The sequence below is a fragment of the Sceloporus occidentalis genome, unplaced genomic scaffold, assembly GCF_023333645.1.
Source record: "Sceloporus occidentalis isolate IW3139 unplaced genomic scaffold, rSceOcc1.0.p SCAF_8, whole genome shotgun sequence".
Lineage (NCBI taxonomy): Eukaryota > Metazoa > Chordata > Lepidosauria > Squamata > Phrynosomatidae > Sceloporus > Sceloporus occidentalis.
Genome location: NW_028316988.1, coordinates 19,823,443 through 19,848,872, shown reverse-complemented (window position 1 = coordinate 19,848,872; position 25,430 = coordinate 19,823,443). Strand labels below are relative to the sequence as shown.

General features: G+C 42.3%; 1 protein-coding gene across 2 annotated transcripts; it reads right to left on the bottom strand.

Moving 5' to 3' along the window:
* On the bottom strand, window positions 1-25,320 carry QSOX2 (quiescin sulfhydryl oxidase 2). Of its 2 annotated transcripts, none has more exons than XM_089535133.1 (12): window positions 25,016-25,320; window positions 19,056-19,156; window positions 17,805-17,853; window positions 16,296-16,401; window positions 15,560-15,650; window positions 13,764-13,909; window positions 12,541-12,684; window positions 11,961-12,090; window positions 9,358-9,480; window positions 7,998-8,148; window positions 2,398-2,586; window positions 1-875 (listed from the first exon to the last, which is right to left on the bottom strand). In XM_089535133.1, exons 1-12 carry the CDS (start codon window positions 25,266-25,268, stop codon window positions 325-327), a joined length of 2,034 nt encoding a protein of 677 aa, XP_089391259.1. In that variant the 5' UTR covers window positions 25,269-25,320; the 3' UTR covers window positions 1-324. The 2 variants fall into 2 exon arrangements, with proteins under 2 accessions (XP_089391259.1, XP_089391260.1); XM_089535134.1 differs by lacking the exon at window positions 25,016-25,320 and adding an exon at window positions 22,252-22,322.
* Window positions 25,321-25,430: the final 110 nt, after the last annotated feature.

Below are 25,430 nucleotides of genomic sequence, written 5' to 3'. Positions count from 1 at the left end.
TAACCAGAAACGTTTTAATGTTTCTCAACTAAATGTGGGTGTGCATGCATGTGCTTACACACTCACGCTCACACACACAGACACACATGTGTGTTTTGGCTGTTAGGCACATGTCCTCAACTCGAGACGTTCAGCAATGGCAAAGGAGAACATCAGTACATGAACCAATGAGACAAAGAAAAGGAGGTGTGTGTGTGTGGGGGGGAAATCAGCACCTTTCCAAAACAAGGAACACTGTCTCATTAAAAAATCCCTGATCATAAATATTAAAACTGCCTCTGAGCACAATCAATCCATTTACAGACAGAAACTTGGCTTCACATTCTATACATAGGGGCGGTTATATCTCACTTTCCAGCGTTTCGACCTCATTCGGAAAAAAAAGTACATGATCATGAGAAAGAGGGACGAGGCTATGTAAAGGACAATGCAGAGGCTCATGTCGATGTTAGAGAAGCCAATCCCCAAGAAGAACACAGCTTGCTCCATCTCCTTCTCAACAGCTGACTCGATTCCCTTTTTCCCCGTGTCTTTGACTGGGCCATCCTTGGCTATCCTTCTGTCCAAGACTTTAGGCCGTGAATCTAACACCTTCTCTGGATGGGGGATTCCGTCCTTATTCCTTTGACTCTCCTTCTTGCTTGCTTGGTCTTTGTTTCCATCTTTGTCTTCGTGGGATTCCTTTGCATCCAGATCAGCTTGGTTCTCTGTGTATGTGTACAACATGTTGTTGCTCCCGTAGTGCCGCTTCAAGAACTGTAACACTTGGGCCTTGTTCCAGGTGGGCAGACCTTTTCTTTCTTCATGGCAGGTGGGACAAATGTCTGCAGTCGGCCACTGGACTTTTGGGGCTTTTGGATCTTCACTCAAATCCCCTGTTAGGAGAGAGAAGGATAAATGGGAATCCCCACAGAATAACAGAGTTGGAAAAGACTACAAGGGCCAAACAGTCCAACGCCATTCTGCCATGTAGGAATACACAATAAAAGCACTCCTGACAGATCACCATCCAGCCTCTGTTTAAAAACATCCAAAGAAGAAGACTCCACCACCCTCCAAGGCAGCATCTTCCACTGTTGAACAGCTCTTAGCATCGGGTTCTTGCTAATGTCTAGGTGGAATCTCATTCCCTGTAGTTTGAATCCATTGCTCCATGTCCTAGTCTCTGGAGCAGCAAACAAGCTTGGTGCATCCTCAATATGACATCCCTTCAAACATTTAAATATGACTGCCATATCCCCTCTTAACCTCTTCACCAGGCAGAGTATAAATATATTAAATAAAATAAATCTGGAAAATGAATTCTACTTTCCTAATACAGGCAGATAAATCTATACAATTCAAACCTTGGAACTGGTAGGAAGCATTTTGGCAAGGCAGTTTAAAAGTGACCCAAAGCACTTCTCTTCTCCTTCACTTTTATATGTTGGCCGGTCACATTTGTGACTCCTGAAAATGACACACGCCACTGCTTGCTTAGCAGGGGGAGCATTTCAATTTTCTACATACATCCTGTGGCTATAACCCTTATTAAGGAAATAAGAAAGCGGTCACATCCTTAAATCGCCACAAATGCCACCTATATACTCCCCACTCAAACCAATTTCCTTTAGTGCTTCGGCCATATGATCTCTTGGATGACAAGATGGATTAAATGCAACCTAGCAGTCATGGATAGAGAAATGAAACTAACCATCTTAGAGGAGGATTTAATGAAAGCGATTATTTCACTTAGCCATTGGCTTGAGCCACCTGAGAGCGGACTCCCTCCTCAGTATCAGGGCTCAGTGACCGTTTTTGTTGTTGCAATTGCAACCTTTCCCTGAAGTCAGGCAGCTACAAATACAGCTGTTTATTCCACTTATTATTTATAATAAAGAACTGTTTATTCCACTTATTATTTTTAAAAACACTACAATCAAATATTTAGACGATTCTAATCCATTTTTTGTCAATGCTCCCCAGACTTCTTTATTTGCCAAACCTTGAAGTACGTATTTTCCTTTGTTTTAAATTTAGTCACATGTGATCTTAGACAATCTCTGAGTACTTCAGAGCTTTTGCAATCGTAGAGATTCCACTTAAATATCAAGAAGAACTTCCTGACTGTAAGAGTCTCCAAATCAGGGAGACCTAATATTTTACCTGAATTGTACCAAACCAAGCTTCTAAGTCAGTATGAGGTAAAATCTAGCCCTGGGGTTGCATACAGCCTCTAAAGCGTTTTTGTGACACAAGGGTGAACAGCCTCTCCCAGAAGTCCCAGATTTGCAGAAGTACCAAATCTGGCTCTTCAGGCAGAGGAGGTCCATGATGCAACATTTTGTTGCACAGAATGTTAAGTACAATCTTTGGCTCCAAGACAAGATCAATCCTCCTGTTAGTATTTGGCTATACCTGCCAGCCTGGCATTCACCACGTTGTGCTTCTCCCACAGCCACAGTACAGCCTCATCCAACGTCTTCACAGAGTCCAGAGACTCTCTGGACATCTTTTCAAAGTGCTGTGCGCAGGCCCTGCATCCAAAAAAATCCCGGACGTATTTCTGCATGATCTCCAGGACTGCGCGAGGGTTGTCTTCAAAACCTGATGAGAGGGAGCAAGCAATGTTAACACCAATACCAAAAAAGAAAAGAAAAACAACAACAACAACACATAGACTTTTACCCCAAGGGAAGAGGTAACAGGGCAACTAAATGGCAGGGCAAACAATTCACATGGAGAACATTCAAGATTGAATTCCTGGCCACAACATTTAAAACAAATTAGGTCTCAAAATAAAGAATCATGAACCCTCCAGTTTGTATTTAAAGATATAGCCTGTAAGTCTATAGAATCAGTATGTAGAGAGATCTTGTAGCACCTTTGAGACTAACTGGAAAAAAGAAGTTGGCAGCATGAGTGTTTGCAGACTTATGTCTGAGGAAGTAGACTTAAATCTGTGAAAGCTCATGCTGCTAATGTCCTTAGAGGTCACCTGCCATACATATGAAAGATGGTTAAATGTGGTTAGAGATATTATGAACTCTGGGAATGTAATGGGGAATACATGTATGAAGAAGGATTGCTGTTGGGGTTATGTCTTTCATGAATGCTCATATGTTAAACTGCTGTTATATTTATTGTGATGTTTGCCCGTTAGAATGCCTAATGTATAATTCAGTTGATATGTAATGTGCTTGAGGAATTAACTGTTTTGAAGATGCTGTTTGTTCCGATGGATTAATTGGCTTTGGCTTTTAAATGCTGGATGTATGACAGACGACTAGATATACAACAGAGATGTATATAATGATAATGGTTATAAATGGATCAATGTTACAATATGTTTGACTAAGAGAATGATCTGTGTTAAGTTAATATGTTAGTTAAACCGGGGGGGGGGGGGGGGGGCTGAAGCCCTGGGAAACTGGAAATATTTGGGAGACATGGAGGCTATCACCATGAGAAAAGGGAACTGTTTATGGTTCTAGACATCTGGAGTCTAGTCTTTCTCGAGGAGGTGAGAATAGGGAAAGCAGCCTATGTGAAAGAATGCAATGTTTGGGATTTATAGTATAAACAAAGTGTTTATGAAACTGTGATGGGAAAGTTGGTTGCGTGGGAAATTCCTGGAGTGAATTGACCAATGGTTGTGGTGATGTGAATGTGGGGTGGAAACCCTCAAACGAACTGCATAAAAATGTATGTCACTCAATGTGCCTCAGAGATGACAGTATTATAACGTAATTTAGTTGCTTGTTATTCTATGGCTTCTTTTCTTCAATACATCGTTCTGAGAAAAACTCCAGGGTTTGGTTATTGTTGAGAGAAGATCTTATTTAAAATGCCTTCTTTCTTTCAGTTAGTCTCAAAGGTCCTCCAGATTGTGTGCATGCATGCAATTCCCCAACAATTAAGAGCTCAGAACTGTAAAGCATTCACTTGAACTGAGGCAACACAGTTTACCTTATGGGTAGGAATCACATGCAGCCCCCAGCTTCCCATCTGAAACAAGGGGAAAATATTACACCACCAGAAACCTCTGGAGGCATGATCCTCCTCCAAAACTAAATGTACCTCTCGACTCCACCTGCACCAGGCTGTTGGGCTATGTCTCTCTGCGCACCTATGCCATACATCAAACCACTCATAGTACATCTTCCAACCTGCAAACTTGTGAGAAAAAACTGCAGCAAATGCTACATTTTCACTTCAAAAAATAACAAAGCTCCTTCACAATAATCTAAACCTACTTCAAGACACACACATGCTTTCATCAGTTTAAGCCAGTGCAGAATAATGAAGTGTTTGCCTGCAATTGCTGAAACCCAAATTCAAATCCTTGCTCAGTCATGATGTTTAACCGGTGAAGTCTACGGCATGACGCTACTTAAGCTTATTAAGCAATTAAACAACCCAGGAAGGTAGGTCCAGTATCATTCATACATTTAAGGATGAGAGACTAAGGCAAAGGAGTTTGCCTAACATCACCTAGTAAATGTGTGGCCGAGAAGAGATTTGTGCCAATGACTTCACAGCTCACATTGTTAGCCTGTAATCCTCCTATGCACTCTGAGAGCACCATGCTAAGCACTGAGGCATATCTAAGTCCATTTATTCCAATGGGTTTAGTGTTAGGCTAACTTTAAAGAGGATCAAGCTGTTACTTGGAGGTAAAACCGAATGAACCTGAAAGGACTTACTTCTGAGAAGACATACAGAAGCCTGTGCTCTTAAATAACTACACATGCTCTGTGTGATCTCTCGACATGTGCGGTGAGTGAAAGAAAAAATCTTCCCTGTACATTATGGGAAGGTGGTGGTGAGCACACCTTGCCCACATGAGTGCAGTCCTTCACAAGCTATTTGACTCCAGCAGAAGTGGGCAAGGTGTGCTCACCACCACCTTCCCTGGGAAGACAAAATCACCAGGGCCAAAGAAATCAATATCTGAGATCAAGTGGAGAGCCTCCGCACAAAAGACAGCTCTTCTTTTTAGGAAGTCACTTTCCACATGAGGTGGAGGCAAAGCTAGCATGTCTCCTCCCCATTTGCTGTTTTACCCAGCTCTGAAACAATTGAAGAGAGCTAATGTCTTGAAGAGATCTGTCCGGTCTGAATGTACCTTTCATTGGCTGGCACACTTTTGCAAACCCTTCGTGATACCAAGGGCTGCCTATTCTGACAGTTGATATGTCCTTATAAAAAGTACATTGGGAAACAATCCAGATTTTAACGCCCTTTCACAGATACAAAATACTAGTGGCAATGAAAGAACCTTTGGAAGCCAGTGCATATCATTACTTCACAGATGTAGGGCCATTTCACACTGCACTATCCTTGTGGGTTGAAACTGGTTTAATTGCCATGCCAGCGTCCTGACTGGCTGGAAGGCACCAGATCCTATCTGATCTTGGAAGCTAAGCAGGGTCAGCCCTGGTTAGTATTTGAACAGGAGGCTGCCAACAAATCCCAGGTGCAAGAGATGGTGTTTCAGAGGAAGCAAGTGGTAAAACCACCTCAGAATGTTCCTTGCCTAAGAAAACCCTGAAATTAATAGAGTTGCCATAAGCTGACATGATTTGAAGGCACAAGCACACACACCCTGGCAGAGAATCCTAAATATCGCATGAAACTACAAATCTCAGGATCCTATTGGAAAGAGCCATGGCAGTTAAGGTGGTGTCAAAGGGCTATAAGTGGATAGTGTGAAAGAGACCCTAGGTAGCTTTGAAAACAAGTGTTTAATCTTTATCAGTGTAATGACTACATGCCAAGATTATAAAAGCACATAGGGTAAGAGAGACCAAGGCTTTCTGCAAGGTCTTCTTGGCAGCCCAACCTCGTGACATGAACACAGTTGGCATTCGCTGAATAACGCACCTGGATGGGTTGCTATGGAAAATGTAACAAAAAACCCCAACTGCAGAAGCTGGGCTCTCTTCCCTATTAAATATGTCTGTGCATTTGTTTCTGTATAATATATACGCAGCTTTGCAAATCTACATTTAACACCGACTTCTCAGCGTAAAATTGCTTTATTCAAAATTGCACCATGGGGCTGGCTAAAAACAACCATCATCTTTAACTCCCCAAAGGATTCTTCAACCTCTCTTGCAGAAACATCAAACATACAAATAGCACTTTCCTGATGGCGAAAAGTGAGAAAACTTTAACACCCATCAGATCCATTTGGAAGTGAATATATGTTTGTATTTGTATGCCTTCAGGTTATTTCTGACTTATGGTTACCCTAAGGCAAACCTATCACAGAGTTTTCTTGGCATCATTTGTATGGAAGCCTAAATACCCTGAAGCCACAAGATCCCATCTGATCTTGGAAGCTAGACTATGTTCTAAATGAATAAAAACAAAACCTCTATAAAATAGGCAATTTTTGAAACGGCTTTGGGGTCTGTTGGCTTGTTAACTTAAATTGTTTTTTTAACAGTGGATGAAAGGTCTCAGTCTTGTCTGAAAGCCTTGCTTTATCTGTGTGAACTAAACTCTACTGGTGAGAGAAGCATAATCCAAAACAAATCTATGTTGGAACCTGCCCAGTCAATAGGGATATTATCAGTGGCTACAGAATAGCAAGTGAGTCTAAATACCCTAAAGGTACTGGACCTGCCTGATCTTGGTAGCTGTGAAGGGTCTACCTTGGTTAATACTTGGATGGGAGACAGCCAAAGAATACCAGGTGTTATAGGCTATATTATAAAAAACTGGCATAAACACCTGTGAGAATTCCTTGCCTAAGAAAACCCTATGAAATTCACAGGATCGCCACAAGTCGACAGGTGACTTGAAAACATGTACACAAATACTTGCTCCTGATTTAGGAAGAAACAAACCACTTCTGTTAAAGTCCCCAAATCACTGGGGTAAAAAAAAACCTATTCCCATAGCTCTTTAAAAAAAAGAGAGAGAAGGAAGGAAGGAAAGAAGGAAGGAAGGAAGGATGGAAGGAAACCACCCAAACATAAGTTGTTTTTCTTTTATTAGTCCAGGCTGCATCTTCCATAAACAGCTGCCACTTCTCTTGATGTAATCCTCTCCTTTCTCTTTCCTCTCAAAACTGCTGCAATTCAGGGTAACCCTAATCTTTAAAGTGGGGAAGAACCATAAAACCCCACCTGTGGCTGGAAGGATTAGGGGGCTTTTTAGTAGATGGGATTTAAAACAAGCAATAAGGAGAGGAAAACCTCCCAAGACATAATCCATCAGCCTCGGGCTGGCTGACCCAATTCTTTTGCCCTAAGAAATGATCCATCAAAAATATGGCCTCGTTCAAATGGATAACAAAGTGTGAGGAAGACACACATGTATGTGCACACATGACACGCTGATGAAGCAGAATTTAAACTTTCAACCTTGTTTTAAAATAGAACCGATAGCTATCAGTAGGAACTGACAAGCAGGGGATTCAAACTGTGGGGGCTTTGTGGTGCAGCTCAGCCGCACATCATTTTTGCAGTAAGCAAAGTCCTGGAAAACTACAACAGTAAAAAGTGAATTTCGGAGTCATCCAGGTCTCATTATCAGGAGGGGAGGAGGAAAAGCAAAAATATCCCCCTGCCTGGTTGTTGAAGCCACAGAATTGATAGTTAAAATTAAAATCCCAAAAATGGTATTGGAAGAATTTGGAAAAATCAGCTTGAACTATGTTAGCATCAGAGAGGAGGAGGCAGGCCTGTTGTATGCTGACCTGGAGGGTAGGACAACACAAAAAGATACTTCCTTAATGGAACCTTTGCTTGATGAAGAATCCACTGGAGCTTCAAAACTTGCAACATGTATTTTGTGCATTTTGGCTTGCCCCATAAAGTTATCAATGTTTTGCAACAGCAAATAATTTATCTTTCCAACTCTCTACCAAGGGAAAGGAACAAACTCCTTTTAGAAACTAACTCCAAGTTCTGGTCTGAACACTGATCCAGATGTTTGTTCAAAGGATGACAGGACAGCTGGGCTACTATCCGAAGTCTCCTATCCTTGAAGTGTCAGGCTCCTACCTGTGCTGAGTAAGGCCTTTGGCCGTAGTGCCGCTTCAACTGTCAGCACATGGAACAGCTTCCAGAAAGAGCATGTGTATCCTCTCAGCTCAGGCCTGCTGCCCTGACAACCAACCCACTGGATGCGACTGGTGAGAAATAGTCCAGAGATCTAAAAAATGCAAAATGACCCATGAAACTTCACATTGAAAATACTATTGTGAAATGACCAGTTATTCAAAAACCAAATGCCAATTAAATGTGTTTCTTGGGGGGGGGGGGGGGTTATATGAACTTCAGTGTATGTGATATCACTTTGTTAAGTTTCTCCCTCTAGTCATAGAAACACTTTTAAATATTATTTTTTAATACATAAAAACAAACAAATCAGGAAATGAAAATGTCGGCAATGACAAAAACAACGACATTCAGTCAGAATAGTTCTACACTGTTTATCAATTCTTAAAAAATAGAATCAATAATCATTACTATGTGCACAATATGGTACAAGTAAAACGTTTTAGAGTTTGTATATACTTATTTCTTCCTTATGTGTTTTTGAGTGTAAGATCAACTAAAATACCCTTCTAGAATTTTAGATGATGGTTTGGCAAATGACATAAAGAACGTTCTTTAGAAATGAAATGAAGGGGAACCAGATCTCATCAAATTGTCTATTTCCCTCCCTTTTGATTTGCTTGTCAATTTCTCTAATAGGACAATTGTCCAAACTCTATTTAACCAATGAGAGCAGAAACATAAAAGCTGAGGCTCATGCAATAGGGCAGGTTTTGTAAAGTTATTCTTCCTTATACATTTCACCATTCACAATGTCTTTCCTTTCTTGGAACCTTCTTGCAAGCATTAGGCTTATTTTTAAAATGCTGGGGCAGGGGTAGGAATGTGTACCCCCAGACTCTAACAGACCCCATAGAAAAATTGCATGAAAAGGGGGAAATGGCTGTTCTTATAAGCCTCCAGAAACAACAAGTCTGTTTTTACACAAGTGTGTGACTTGCCCAAGGTCACCCAGTAGGTTTTTATGGCCCAGCTGGGATTTGATCCCTGGTCTTCTAGTGTCCTAGTCCAATGCTCAAACCATTATACCACACTGGCCCATTTTATACTACAACTTAAAAATCAGATGGAAAGGGAGAGCAGATAGGCCACTGGAGAACTCCATTCCCCCATTACAGAAGAAACAGCCCATAGCACAGCGGAGAAAGCTGCTGGGGGAAAATAGCCCCCTGGGGATTGCGCGCAAAGCTGTTTGTCATACATGCCACTCTGAGTGCAAATTAAGTGTCAGGTCTTGGATTACAGCACACCCTCACTTTGGCTAAAGCTGCATTTTCGCACTAGAAACTTAGCAGTGGCTTACCCGCATTTTGTTGTTGAGAAGATCAAGGACTGCATTGTAAGGGATTTTGTCTAATGGGAGGCTCACCAGCCACACTTGCAAAGTCTCCAGCAACTTCATCATGGGCTGAGGGCCAGGAAAGAGCTGTGCAAAAGAGAAGGTTAGCCATATTCAAAAGCTTTATTCTCACTACTATATGATCCACATAATATTTTTTGTGGTGGGTTTTTGTTTGTTTGTTTTAACAGTCTATGTAGCCTACCCCCAGTAGATCCTGGGGCAGAAAACTAGGTCCCAAACCCAGCAAAGTTGCTCAGCCCCAGCGTAGAGGGAGAAGACATTCCCGTATTAAACCCTGCTGGGGCATTTATGGGCCAGAATCAATATAATGATCCAGTCTCCTTTCCTCATGTGGAATAAGGAATAGAAGATTTCAGACAGAAATCCCACAGGATTCTGCATGAAAAACTCAAAATAGCACTTACAAGGGGAGCAGAAAGAAGCTTGGGTCTTAGGAAGTGTTAAGAAGGCCACCCTTGCTGCAAGCTGTATTAACAGCCAAGGAACTAATCCTATAACAATAAAAAACCCTGGGCCTGGAAACTGAGCAACGGAGTCGGGGCGATTTAGCAACACATGCCCTAAGTGCTCTTCTTTAGAAAATAAGTACGGTGTAAGACATCCTGTAATCTGGCATCAGCCAAGCTGTTTTCACACTAAAATATTTACGATCAACAGGGATGGGGACAAAGCCCAGAGCACACAAACAGCACACATGCGGAGGCTGTGACGCCACTTCTCTGTACTTTTGCTGGAAGATAACATGTGTTCGGAATTTCAGAAAAGGCACACTGGGCTTTGTCAACAACAAAAGCATGCTAATACCTCCCACCCACCACCCACCCCAAAACTGGCACATTCAGAGAGTTTTATGCAAGGCAGATGGAGGTGAGAATCCAGATGAGAGCCACCTTTACTTATTCACCAATAGCTACCCAAGCCAAATGCATTAGCCAGCCAAAATCCATGAAAGGATGGAAAGCCAGCTCTCTTAGGGATAATATGATGGACATATTAACACCACCTTCTTAAGTTGCCAGACAGCCATTTCTGACCATCAACTATCCCAGGGCTTTCATTTAATGGCAGATATCTGGGTGCATTACACATTACCCTCCCACTGCCCTGGCAATGAAACTGTCAGCAGTGTGCTGTGCTGGAAAAAAACAACCCATAAAACCTAACATTTAAACAGCAAAAAGAATATGCACATTTATTAGCTGGAGAAATTGTCGTTTCAGCAATTTCGTGCCACTTATTTGTTTTACCCTAGCCTTGTTTGAAGTGATTACAGTTTTCCACTTCACTGCAGAAATGGTTAGAAGATTTTGTTTTGTACTTCTCTCATTCATTATTTTACATTTGGGTTATATGCCAGGAGGCCACACAATCCCATAGAAAGATGCTAGCCACGTAGACTCCAGGGGCCTTGATCTATTTGGCATGGAGCACTCTATACCACTTCCAGTCAGCTTTTGCATGTGTATTGTACCACATGAAGAGCCAGGTGGCAAAACTGGGGTGGGCAAATCTAGGCAACACAGATGATGAGCAGGTCAGGCAGAGTCATCAGTCATCCTAAGAGAGCAAAATAGGATACATATTGTTGTAAGCTGCCTTCGAGAGGGCTTCAACTCATGGCGGCCCTGTGAATGAGACATCTCCATGACTCTCTACTTTCAGCCTCTTTGCTCATGCCCTGTAAGTTCAGGCCCATGGTCTTCCTAACTGAGTCTATCCATCTGGCATGCAGTCTACCTTTCCTAGCATCATTGTTTTTTCTAGTGAGTTATGTCTTCTCATGATGTGACTGAAGGCTGACAGCCTCAATTTAGTCTTCTTGGTTTCCAGGGAGAGTTCAGGCTTGATCTGTTCAAGGACCCATTGGTTTGTCTTTTTGGACACATATACCAGCTTCTTTTTTATCCTCATTACTATTTTCAAAATATGCCACCCAAAACAAACCCATCTTAAAGCAGGCAATTGTGCACGTAACAATTTAAGATCTTAAAATCTATCACCCCAGAATGGCACAAATATCACCTTTCAGTGTTAATATTCTGCTTCAGCTTAGATGGTAACGGCAGTGGCTCAAATTATATAAAACTAAGCAGAAAACAGATGTGGCACTGCTGTCTTCTAAGAATGCATTAGAGGCATTTTAACCGCTGGGTACAAGCTGACGATTGCCTCAGTTTCTGTTTTATTTTAGAATAAAATAAATAAATAGTTTCTGTAAAAGGACTGTTAGCTGAGCACACAAGGGATTTTTCAAGATTTGTGCCCTAAAATCTCTTCCATTTCATATTAAAAAGTTTCTACAATTTGGTTTGGCACTCACTAGTTTTCCAGGGACTGCAAGGGAGCAACCAACAGCCTTGGTTTTCATTTGACCTTTCCATGGGGCTGGCCAGCTGGCTACTATTAATCTTTCTCCTTCCTCCACCCAAACATATTAAAGGTTGCTTTATTAGACATTTCCCTCTCTCAGGAGAGAAGAGTCCTGTGCTGCATTAGATTGATGGTATCCTTGGAATTGCAATTGAAAGATCAAAAATATTTACCTTGGCAAAGAGTGTAACAAGATTCTTGAAGGTTTTCAGCTCAGTTCCCTCAAGAGTTTTGTGAGTGGCAAGTTCCACCCTGAGCAAGTAATGTAGCCCTGACGCAAGGTCAGCCATATACAGCTTAGATCTGGAGGAGGATGAAAAATAGAGAATTATAGAGTCATAGAGTTGGAAGAGATAACTTTTAAAATGGCAGGTTGTGTTTTATTTCCACAGGTCAGGAAGGGGAAATGATGACACAGTTCTTTCTTGTAATGTTCCAGAATAGTGATTTATCCTTAGCATCTTCTATTATGAGGCCACTGCACCTTCTATGAAAGAGATATTTATTCAAATGGCCTACATCACCTTTCCTCCACAGAGTGTGCTCCAAGTTGCACAGTTTGCCACACAAAACTGGCCAGATGCCTGGGAGAACATCTGCTGGTTTGGTCCCATCACAAACAACTCCCACTATAAATCTGATAGATACATGCATATTCTGGGCAGCTCATGCTTATTTTTTTAAAACTCCAATACAATATAATACTCATTTTAAAAAAAGACAACCAAAATGTAGAAACTGTGCTATACTCACTTATCATAGTCTTTCCATTCCTTGACATCCATATTCTCCTCTCTGTTTTGCCTGACAGGTGTTGGAAGCTGCGAAGACAATTTTCTTCTGATGCCAGGGAGTGACTTTAAATAGGAAGAAAAGAAAGACCGAAGAGGCTTCAAACTGTGTATGGAAGGATAGCGTAAAGGTTAAAAAAGCCTCAAGCTAAACAAGAGCAGAGGAATAACAGTGCATCTAGAGATGTCACAAGTATTTGTTTGCTAGACAGAATTTTTGTCTTTGACAGTTCCTGATTCATGTAATATTGACATCCCTGGCAGACTTTTAAGAAACATCCAGAATAATTAAGTTCAGAGGAAATCCAACCTGAGAGACAGCTGATGATTTCTGAGAAATGGGTTAGGTCCAGATTTAGTCAGGAGAGTCACAGAAACCAACAAGGACTTATGGGGATGATTAATAATATAAAACTCTTTGATTTTGGTCTATTTACTTTAGGAAAAGACTACCTCTGAAACCAAATCAATAATACATACAAACTTAATACAATTAAGCTATCCCTGTTATCTGCATGCTCCCCTAGTCACAGAAATCAGTCATGAAACATTTACTTGGAGTGAATATAAAGTTCCCAGAACATTTATGATGCAGAGGTGTGCAATGTCACAGACCCACTTCCCAATGCACCCTTCAACAACAGAATTTGGCGGTGAATGCACCTCCCACCTACAAACACTGCTTTTATGCAAGGTGTGAAGGAAGATTTCCAGGATCAAAAATCTCCTGTAAAACAAGCTATACACTGTCTTGTGCTTTTAAAGCACAAATTCACTTTGAACCTTCACCAGTGGCCAGGATAAAAATGTGATTGGAAGCTTACATGTGATTTTTGCATTGCCCAGTGATGCGCAGAATTGATGAAAGCAACAGACTGAGAAACTAATCATCATCAGCCATTCTAAACATTTTTAAATGACAGGATAGAGCTAGTGAATCCATTTTGGGACAAGTGTCAAGACATAAGAGTCAAGAAACTCACTAATTTGTACAGGGCTCCCATGTGCCATTTCCTAGAGGACTGTACCTAGTGCCATGTGCTTGCTCTGTGCATGATGTGCTGTATAGGAGAACACGCTGGCTGTAAACTGAGTTACCCAACAGGAAGCCAAGACAACCACTCCAAAGCTTAACCTGAGCCCATGAAACACAGTGCCTAAAATCTAACATCCATTAACACTTACATGTTAATTAATCCATGGGTTCCATTTGGATAGATAAGGTAAGCTGAAGGGACCGAGGTAACACTAAGCTTCTCAAGAAAAACAGTATCAGAATCCAGCACACGTTTCACCACAATGTTTTCATATTGACTGAGGTCCAAGATCACCTGGATAGAAACATATACGCATGTGATCGCAGATGAAGGGGATTTACTTAATTCAGAAGAGACAAACTTTACAAATACAGTACAAACACACTGTAATCAGCTTAATATTGAAAAGGGAGAAAGCTAGTATCACACATGTTCTCTCAGAAATAGATCTGAGTAAATTCAATAGGATTCAACTGCAAGCAACTGTGTGAGGGACTGAAGTTACAACAAAACCTTGGGCAAGGGAAGAAATCTGTGCATGGACCAGGTGACTGGTCTTTGTAGGGAGCAGGAATCCAAGTGTATGGACACAAACCCTACAATATGTTTATTTCCAGACTCCCGATACTCAGAAGATTTTACTAACACATTCCCGAAGGCATCCATGCAATAATGAGATAAAGGACCTGAACAGACAGACCAAAATAAAGCTGCTTCGGGTCACTTTGGAGGTATGCTGTTTAAATGATGCATGTGTCCTAAGAGGCCGGACACTGCACCAAAGCCACGCTCCAGTCCTAAGCTCCAGCATACCTCCAAAGTGACCCGAAACAGCTTTATTTTGGCCTGTCTGTATGGGCTCCTAGAAACAGAGGGTAAATCTCAAGTTCCTAAGAAGACTGATAAAGGTTTTTAAACAGAGTCTGGAGCACATGACTCTGCAATGTCCACTTGGCTCCACCATCATATATCATTATAGATACAAAACAAGCAGTCATGACACAAGACTGCACCTTTATTATTTTATTTGTAAGTCTTAACCGACCCAATTCTGCATCTTTATACAAACCAGTCCAAAACGTCCCTGCTAAATACTTTGTCCCAAAGCTTGCTGGATCTTCTCCTGGTTCCTGTTCCATAGTTATCACCTCTCTTTTTGCAATTCCTCCTTCTTCTTCCAAAACCCAGTCTCTCAAAGCTCTACCCAGTCCCTGTTCTTTCACCTTATCTGCTATGTTTGCCATTCCTGGTAACATTCTGCAAGTAGTCATGACACAAGACAGTCACCTTTTGTAGTAGGCTGGGCTGACCTATACAAGTTGCACATATCACTACTTTGCAAACAAAGTGTAGATTGGACCAATGATTCATATTAAGCTTGTTTTACGTAGTTTATCCACCTCTTTTCTTCCAAGGGTTTAATTCAGCAAAAAGAGTTGTACATTTGGGCTCTAGCACCAACAGGAATGTTAACAACAACAGTATAAGCATACAATGGAAAGATCTGCATGGCACAAGAAGTCAGGAATTGGTTTATCATGCTGTGTGAACAGGGGCCAGTGCTTCATTCGCAAAAAAATAAATTATTCAATTTACAAACTGCTACTGCTTTAGTTGCAAAAGAATAAAACCATGAATCCAAATTATTCTCTGTTCTTTACTATTCCATGATGCAAGGTTTTTGTTTAGCAAACTTGAACACAGGACAAAAAAGTAGACGTTGCATGTGGAGCACTGAGTGAACACAAGTTTCTTTTAGGGGACCTTCTTCCCGTACTCAATCCAGTCCTTGGCGAGACTGCCATTTGTTCACATTTTCAGTCCCACTACATGAAAAGATTTCATTGTATAACTGGCTTACACTTTCAAGAAAATGGGATTACACAATAATATACAACATCAAATTACTTCAGAACAGGATGAAGTTTTGAAAAACCACCTTACCTCTCGCCCAACATAGGAGTTCTCACTTTCAAAAATAATGGCAGTATAATGCTGAATCCTTTTATCAAAAAGAGTAAACATTTCTTCTGGCCTATATACACATTATAAAAAAAAGACAACAGTCAATTTCATTAATTTCACCAATGCTGGATCTTCCCTAGCTGTTGTTGTTGTTGTTGTTGTTGTGTGCCTTCAAATCATTTCCAATTTATGGCAACCCTAAGGTGAATCTATCACAGGATATTCATGGCAAGATTGTTCAGAATGAGGCCGAGAGTGTGTGACTTGCCCAAGATCACTCAATGTACTCGACTCTAAACCGCATTTCAGGAAAATGCACAGATAAATCCCAGGGCTTTGCTACTGTGATGTGCATGTACCAATGCTTTTGTTATGCACCAAACTAGACTCTGGACCTTTGTCACATATTGGATGGTCCAAATGGCATAAGCACATTCCTATTGTTTGGATAGGAAAGAAAACAAGTCTTCTAGTTAAAAGCTTTCTCTTTAGAAATCATCTGCATAGTTCTTAGGAACACAGGAAATTGCCTCATACTGAGATAGATCACTGTTCTATCTAATCAGGATTCTTTCCCAGCCATACCAGGAGATATCTCCCAGCCAAGTATGAACCATGCTTGACTCCAAGGAAGACAAACTTCCAAAATAAGTGAACCTACCATGGAGACCAGGGGTACTCAGCAGGGAAGGTTGGTAACAGGTAAGGAACTCACACAATTGGTTCCAAAGGGGGACAGGCAGGTGGTTTGGCTTCTTGGGAATGATTCTGCAGAAAATCGATCATGCTCTGACGAACCGCTTGAAGTTCCCGATCAGAACCTGTTAAGGAAAAAGCAAAGCAACATGCTTATGTGGGGACGTCTGGCCATTGATGTGGAATCATGATGTTCGGTGCCATTTTGGGTGGAATCAGAGTCAGAACTGTACTGACTCCAACTCCAGCTTCAAAATAAAAAGTTATAATAATATTATAACAATATATGTATTTTGTTCTATTTGTCTTTTTACATACTTTTTTGTTTTAAGATATAGCCTGTGTTTGTTTAAAACTTTGTAAAAAAATAATTACTGAATCCCTAATTTGTTGCATATTTACTTTCAAAGGAATTTGGGAAACTTTTCTTGTTCAGAATTTTAATCCAATAAATATATTTTATCAATCTAAGTAGCCTGGTGATTCATGGGGTGGTCATGAAGTGCCTTGTGCTACCATTTCACTACACTAAATTTGTTATTACTAATTAATATTACTGCTGTGTGCCTTCAAGTCATTTCTGACTGACAGCAAACTTAAGGCAAACCTATTAGAAGACTTTCTTGGCATGACTTGTTCACAGGGGGTTTGCCTTCCTCTGAGGCTGAGAGAGACTTGCCCATGGTCACCCATGGGTTTTCATGGCTACCAGGGATTCAAACTCTGGTCTCCATACTTGTACTCCAATGCTCAAACCACTACACCACACTGGCTCTCACTAATTATGATACATTTGCCAGATGGAGACAAAGCTTTGGCATACTGACTCCACAGCCCTTCTTCCAATCCAAAGATGTTGGTACTGCCTACCAACAAAGATACCCACAAACCTCCTTTGTAGCTTGTGGTACACAGCAAATGGAACTGCTCTTTTGTAGTGTAAAACAAAAGGAGAATACTGCAAAGACAATGAAACCACTGGCTCAAGAGGACCTAATGTGATCGCAGAAAACCTTGCTTCAATCATCTTTCAATTATTAGGTTGACTTTGCTGTCTTGAGACACTGTTCTAGTGTTTCAAGCAGGAATGAGGACCTTTGGTGACTCCACGGGCAATTTTTTCACACACGCCCCAGACCCACTACAGATTGCACAAAAATCACTCAATGTGTAAAAAAATACCCTCAAAAAAGTACAGAGGTTTTTGGGAGGAGGCTTGAGATGCCCTGTACTCCGTTTTATCAGAAAAATACCACTTCTGGGGGTCTCCTAGTGTAGGAAATGCAACTTTTGTGATAGAGAAAAAATTAGGGGAATGTTTCGGGACCCTAAAAACAGCTATGGGGCCTTGCACAGCTGGGGGTCACATTTTGCTCATCTCTTGCTTAGATCCTGAATGTCTTAATTTTATCTTTTGCAAACCATCAAGCCTTTTCTTTAGTGCTCTAATAAAGGATCCTCAATTGCTGACATACAAAGCAATGGCATTCTGGGGAAAGAGCACACATTTTCTGAGAAATCATCTTACCAAGTTGGCTTTCTCCCGTCGTGAACTGCTTCGTAAATGCTCTAAAATACTGGTGGAGGAAAAGAAAGGAGAAAAATTATGCGCTTAGTAATACCCACTATTGCGCATAATAAAGCTGAACTCTTTGATAAAAATATTTTATTGGCTATGGAAATCATGATCAATACTATAAAAGCTAACCATTTGTTTCAAATATAGGGAGGCCAGAATGAAAGGCTACATTCTTACTCTCCTTCCATCAGCATGAATTTCAATGTTTGTAATGTTTAACACATTGAACTTTATCAACTGTTTAATTGTTTTTAAAATACTTGTTTATCTGTGTTTTGATTGAAGCTTTTGCATAGTTTTAAACTGTATTATTTTTAACAAGTTGTTAGTCACCTCAAATCTCATTATTAAGAGAAATGTGGGATATAAATTAATAATAATAATAATAATAATAATAATAATAATAATATATTGAAGAGCAGACATTTACCATAAATACTGGAGTGTAGATCGATCTTATGTATAAGTTGGGGGCAGGTTTTGGGGCCAAAATTATGCATTTTGATATGACCCATGGTTAAGTTAAGGGTAAATCTTATGGCATGTACAAAGCATGTGAAGGACAAAGCAAAAGAAAAGAACTTTTTAACCCCAAAAAGCTGATGAACATACATCAAAAAAGGGAACCATCCCCTTCTCTGAGCAGAGCAGTGATAGACGCTTAGTTTGTTTTGGGAGCAGCTAAATGCTAAAAGAAGTACCAAGTCCCTCTACTCTTTCTGCTGCCACAACATTTCTAACCTTCTTGAGTGCCTGGCAGGGAAAACAGTAGCAGAGATAGCTCTTTGCCCCCCACCCCCTTCAAAGGAGCGGCAATAGAAAATAGGCTTTGAAGGATTTGAATAAGACTGTATGTTTGTCAGCTTTTCCTGGGTCAAAAGGAGGCAAAGTTATCACATTAAAGTTAAAGGCTATAAACATTGCTAATGTAGTTGCCATTTGCTTTGCTTTGGCTTTTCATCCTTTCTGACATGTGTGCATTTTCTTAGTCCCACCTGTGCCTGTTTGCCTCCCCTAATAGATCACACAGCCATGATTTAGTGTAGTTCCCTCCTCATCTATCCAGGCTTTAGTATATACAGTACTAGTATGAACTCAGAAGTCAGCCCAGTTTGTGTGATAAACCACACACATTTCAGCCTGGATTTAACCAATAGGAATGAGAAGAATCTCTCTGCTGGTGTATCTGGAGTCGCTTACCCTGAAAGTGGGATAGTACTGAATTCCATACTCTTTACACGTTTCATAGTTCCCCATATCCCCGCAATCCAAGACTCCAACTCTTATGGCAGGTTCCCATTCTGAAAGGAAAACAGATGGCTTGTTCTGACATTACAGCATACCATTTGCCCATCACCACTACACATTCCCAATGGAGAAAAGAGATACAAGCACAAGACAAAACTACTTTTTCAAGCATCCCTCCTCTCCAGTCACAACTTCTTCCCTGGAGAGGCCTTGTATCCTTGAAAGTCTAAATACAGAAGAGTGAAAGACTCAAAAGGCTGTTGTCAGTAGCATAAGCCCTTGTTAGGCCATTTCAAGTTCTTACTTTTTTGTCCGCTAAGAGGTATTATAGCAACACATGATGACATAGCCTTATCATGTTTTTCCCAACCAACAGCAAGACCTTCAAATATCCTTAAGCACTCCCTCCAAGGACCCCAAAAGTTGTTCTGGCTGTCTGGAAAACCAGGGCTGTACAAAGAATGGGAAATGCAGTCAAGAAATCAGAAGTAGACTAGGAAGGGCAGCTATGGAAGAACAAGGTACGGGCAGCTAAAAAGACAAACAAATGGGTCCTAGAACAGATCAAACCAGAAATCTCTCTGGAAGTCAAGATGACTAAACTAAGGCTGTCGTACTTTGGACACATCATGAGAAGGGAGATCCGACTGGAAAAAATGTTAATGCTAAGAAAGGTTTAAGGGAAGTAGAAAGAGAGGAAGAATGCATGCTAGATGGATGGACTCTATAAAAGATGTCACGGATATGAATTTGAAGGAACTGAGGGGAGTCTTGGAGATGTCTCATCGGCAGGGTCGCCATGGGTCAAGATCAATTCGAGCGTGGTTAACAACAACAACATAGTGGAGAAGCCAAAAATCTGATCCTACCACAAGCATCACATTAAAATGAAGCCTGAAGATAAAAACCATACACCAAAAAGCCAAAGCATTCTTGCTTTATCAAAGAAATTAAAGGAAAACTCTGTAAAGACCCATCCGGCAAAAAACTGCCCTAGACTTCCTGCACTGCTGCAGAAATGCATTCCTCCTTTGTTCCCTTTGGAAAGAGCTGCAGTTTTTTCCAGCCGGTTGAAAACATCTATTGTACAGAGCCTGTCCGACAGCTGAACAGGCCAGGGCCTAACCCGAAGAATCTCTGAGCAGATGGGCCCCCGCATTGATGCTGGCGCACAATAGGCAACAAGCGACTTTGTCACTGAAAAGGCAAGCTCAGAAAGTTTGGCTTCGGGAGATCTGCCTCATTCATGATTCAGCACCAGGGCTCTCTTCTCTTTCCCACCTGCCTCAAAGGACAATGAACAGGAATATTATTAAAGCTGATGCAAATGGTTGATCACCAAACAAAGCAAGCCCATCTCCAGACAAATACTTGGTTCAGTGCACCAGCTGGGAGGCGAGTTGCTTTGCACGCAGAAAAGAAACTTTCCCATAAAAGTGGGGGGAGACAGGCAGCCATGCTTTACTTCATCACTGTCTTCATTGATTCGACCACAGGCTCTCTGTTCCGGCTTTGTTGTAGGTGAATCATTTCAGATGCATCAGTTATACACTTTACAAGGATTGCCTAATAGTACAAATGCAGACCTAGGTTAAATGCAGAAAATGGCTAAGGAGCAGTGAGGGAAAATGATGTGGTCCAGAGAGTTTGGGATGGCAAAACTGGATGAAATGGTCTCCACATGTGCCCATATGTCATAGTGTTTTGAGTGTTGGACTATGACTCTGGAGACTAGGGTTTGATTCTCCCGCTTTACCATGAAACTCAGTGGGTGACTTTAGTTAAATCACAGGCTCTCACCCGCAGGGGAAAGGAATGGCAAACCTCTCTTGAACAAATCTTACTGAGAAAGCCCCTTGATGGGGTTGCCATAAGTCGGAAACTACCTGAAGGCAACTGACAACAACAGAGATTCTTTGACAAAGTGAACACTATATATCCTTTTACCACAATAAGTATGGAGAAAATGTGTTATCCTGACTATTTCATCTTCCAAGTTATAGGAAGAGTAAAGGATGGGTCCAGATGAAGTCTAATCACACTTTGGTTGCACTGAAATAAAGAACATATGTAAGAGGATCTTGTAGCACTGAAAGAAAGAAATTGGTAGCAGGAGCTTTCATAGACTTGAGCCTACTTTCTTGAGCCTATGAAACAAAGGACAGAAGCTATGTTTCCTGATGTTATACTTTGCTGTCGTCGGTCTGTGATTGAGAGACCTCCAAAAGCCTTGGTCATCAAATGACCAGCTCAGGTACTGTAAAATTAGGGCAGCCGTGGCTTCCTTGTGAAGTGCAGTCTCCTTCTTTTCCTACTGTCTTCTATTTTACCAAGCATTAAGCTTTTCAGTGAGTCACGTCATCTGATGATAGATCCAAAGTACAAACTCAGTTTAGACATCTCAGCCTCTAATGAGATATCAGTGTCTATTGAGAGTTACTCTGATTTGCTTGGTATCTGTACACTTCTTCTACAGCCCAGCATTTCAAATGAGTTGATTTTCTTTCTGTCAGCTTTCTTCACTGTCCTGCTTTCCCAAACTGGAAATATGGTGGTCTGGATAATCCTGACTTGGATATTTAATATGTCTCATTTCTAGACTAACCTTAGTCCATGCATTTAAATCTGACTAATGTATCACTAATTAATCTGGATCCAACACCAAATTTCAAACTCGTTCTGCTATCTAAAAAAGAAGATTCTGTCTATCAGTGTAAAAGAGTACCCAGAATTGGACCGGAGTAGGACTACAGGGTTCAGTGTTGGGACTCCAGGACCCTTCCCTTTGGCAAGGAAATGATTATCCAAAATGTAGAAGGCTTCAGAAATGCCTTTAACCTGAATTATTTAGAGTGGGAGTACCTTTGACACAAGAATTTATTAAGGAAGGTGAGGCAAGCGTAGGTGAAGAAAGGGCCTTATTTTTTCATCAGACGACAATTGCACAAGCTGTCAGAGAACAAAGTCTCTCCCATTACCGCCCCCGCCAGATAACTACTTGTTATACAAAGCTGTATCACCACCCAGTATGAGCCGGGCTTTTAGTTCTTCTTAAAATGCTATCAAAGCATTGTAACAACTATGCATGCAGAACTAGTTTGCAATGAACCTTCCATTTTAACGAGGAAAGAAACAAACTTGTTCCTACTGTCTTCACATTCCAGCTCTTTGCAAAAATGCTGCAATCCATCTTGATTTCCTCACTTCACTGTATGCTGAAAAGCCCTTTGACTCTCTTTCAACTTCTCCTTTTCTCTATAATAAAACCACAGCGAAATCAGGAGTCCCTGTGCAGGGGGATAAACTTAAGCGGTCTCTGTATGGCGTTGCACCTATTTGTCTCAGCAGACATTTAAAAAGGACGCACGTTGAGTCTAAAAAATCTCGTTTTGGCACTGAAAATGTCCCTACGCAACATATAAGCAAACAACTTGAACAAACACAGACCTTGCCCAAAGTGGTTAACTCACTAGGGAAGGAGTAGGCAACCTCGAAAGGGCCAGTTTTCACTCCCCAGCCTGGCTTCACCAGACCATCATTGGCTGCAAAAACAACATTGGGTCACATGTGGCTGACAAGTAATTCTTACCCACTCATGCGCTAGTGTTATATTTGTAGAATGTCACCCATAGCGTTCTGTTCTATAATATGGAATACTGTGTCCAATTCTGGGCACCACAATTCAAAAAGGATGTTGAGAAGCTTTAGCATGTCCAGAGGAAGGTGACCAAAATGGTGTGAGGTCCGAAAACCACCAAGCCCCATGAGAAGCAGCTTAGGGAGCTGGGTATGTTTAACCTGGAGAAGAGAAGGTTGAGAGGTGATATGATAGCCCTGTTTAAACATTTGAAGGGGTGTCATATTGAGGAGGAAGGAAGCTTGTTTTCTGCTGCTCCAGAGACTAGGACCTAGAGCAATGGATGCAAGCTCCAGGAAAAGAGGTTCCACCTCAACATTAGGAGGAACTTCCTGATGATAAGAGAGTTTGACAGTGGACCGTACTCCTTCTTTGGAGGTGTTTAAACAGAGGTTGGATGGCCATCTGTCAAGAGTGCTTTCACTGTGTCTTCCTCCATGGCAGAAGGGACTGAATGGCCCTTGAGGTCACTTCAAACTCTACAATTCTATATGCAGAGTGAAACAGAGTGCAGACTTGTGCAGAAGGACACAGAAGCAGGCCTAAAAAGACACGGTTTACATGGTGCTTGCATGTAAGGCTTGGAAAGGCCACTGTTTGAATCCTTGGAGGGCTGTCAGTGCCACCAGTCAGTGCAGAGACAACACTGAACTACAGACTCAGGCCTGTTACAGACTGCCAAAATAAAGCTGCTTCGGGTCTCTTTGGAGGTATGCTATTTAAATGATGCATGGGTCCTAAGAATCCGGAGGTCATGCCAAAGCCACACTCCATTCCTAAGCACTGGAGGGTAGCTTTGGTGCAGCTTCCGGATTCTTAGGATGCATGCATCATTTAAACAGCATACCTCCAAAGAGACCTGAAGCAGCTTTATTTTGGCAGTCTGTAACAGGTCTCAGTATGCATCTTGAATAGATATTGGATTTGACTCAATGAAGCAGCGTCCTAAATCCCATTTCTTTTCTCTCCCCATATTGCAGTGTAAGCAAGGAAACCCAGAAAACCTGATGGACTGGCTACTACTTCATGCCAAGCAGCTTCAAGCACCTGTTTGCCAGGCTGTTTTTGCATGCAGTATAGTAGTTAGAAAGGGAGTCTCTGGCACTGCAGGACTGCAGAGAGAAACAAGTCTGTTGAGCTGGTTTGGGCAGGGATGTTTGTTTTAAACGTCTGATAACCAGATTGGGTCCTTTCTTTCTCAATTCTGTATCTGTTCCTCATGAGAAAAACACACTGCCCAAAGGGAAATAGGAAGATATTAGTGCCAAGGAAGACAAGTTTTGATAGATCTCTTGGTCAAAGGGGCCTTTTTCCTGAGGCATTACACCACAAAAACAAAACAGCTGCACAACGCAACGTTATTGTCCGTTGCATGCCTCCAAGTCGTTTCTGACTTATGGAGACTCTAAGATGAATCTATCATTGGGGTTTCTTGGCAAGGTTTGTTCAGAGGTTTGCCCAAGGCACAAAATAAAAGGGGTCCGTCTGTGATGGAAAGCCGCCATGCGCTCCCAAAATGGACCCTTTTGGTTCCATTTAACTGAGCGATTCCCAAACTTTGGTCCTGCGAAGAGACTCATAGAGTCATTGAGTTGCGAGAGACCGCAAGGGACACCGGTCTGACCCCACCCTGCCATGCAGGAACTCTCAATCAAAGCACCCCGGAGGGGATAGATGTTTTTTGGGCTTCGACGCCCGAAGCCAACGGCCAAGAATTCTGGCAGATGAAGTCCTAAACATCTGGAAGAGCCAAGTTTTGGGGTCTGCGCTGGTCTATGGCGACTGCTAAGGGAGGCTGAGGAAGGAAGCGCAAATGCTGCTGCCGAACAGACAGGAGACAGGAATGGCGCCAATGGAGAACCCAAGCAATGAAGACACAGAAGCGCCATGGGCCCTTCTTATCCGCTGGGCTTTGGTTCCAGGTTCCTTCCTCCACGGATAAGTCCCATTAAAGGCAATGGACACGGAAAATGGCCTCCCTGATATAATATGGGAAAGCAAGGTCTGCTATTGGGGCTTTGCACTTCTTTGGGGATATACTTCCAGGCTGTGGATCAATCATCGGGGATAAGGAGGGCTGGCGGTAGCAAGCTCAGCTTCTGCAGGCAAGGCATGCTGCTTCTGACGGAGGGCGACCCTGCCAAGCCCCGCCAATGGATCTGAGCCCTGGTCCGTATCACCTCCTCTGAGGAAGGAAGGGCTGAGGGAGCTGGGGAAGAGAAGGCTAAGAGCGCCCCGTTCAAAGGCTTGAAGGGGGGATGTGCTATGAACTCACCCTGGACGTCTGCGGCCAAGGCCTTCCAGGTCGGGGCGAAGGCCACGCAGTGCCCGCAGGACGACGAGTAGAACTGCACCAGCCACGCCGAGGCCGACCCCCGCAGCGCCGCCTTCACCGTCGGGGCCTCCAGCACCCACACCGGGTCCACGCCGCTCTCGTAGAGCCCGGCCCCCGACGCCACCAGCCCCGGCGCCCACAGCGACAGCAGCACCAGCGCCAGCCACCGACGGCGCACGACGCCCCACGCCATCGCAGGCTTCGCAGGCCTTCCCTAGCAACCGGCCGCCGGCCTTGGCAACGGGACCTGGTCAGGACCCGGCCGGGAAGAGGCGGGGCTGAGAGACCTGTCACTCATAGGCCCCGCCCCGTTTCCTTCGCCCAATCCGACGTGGCGCTTTGCGACTAGCCCCGC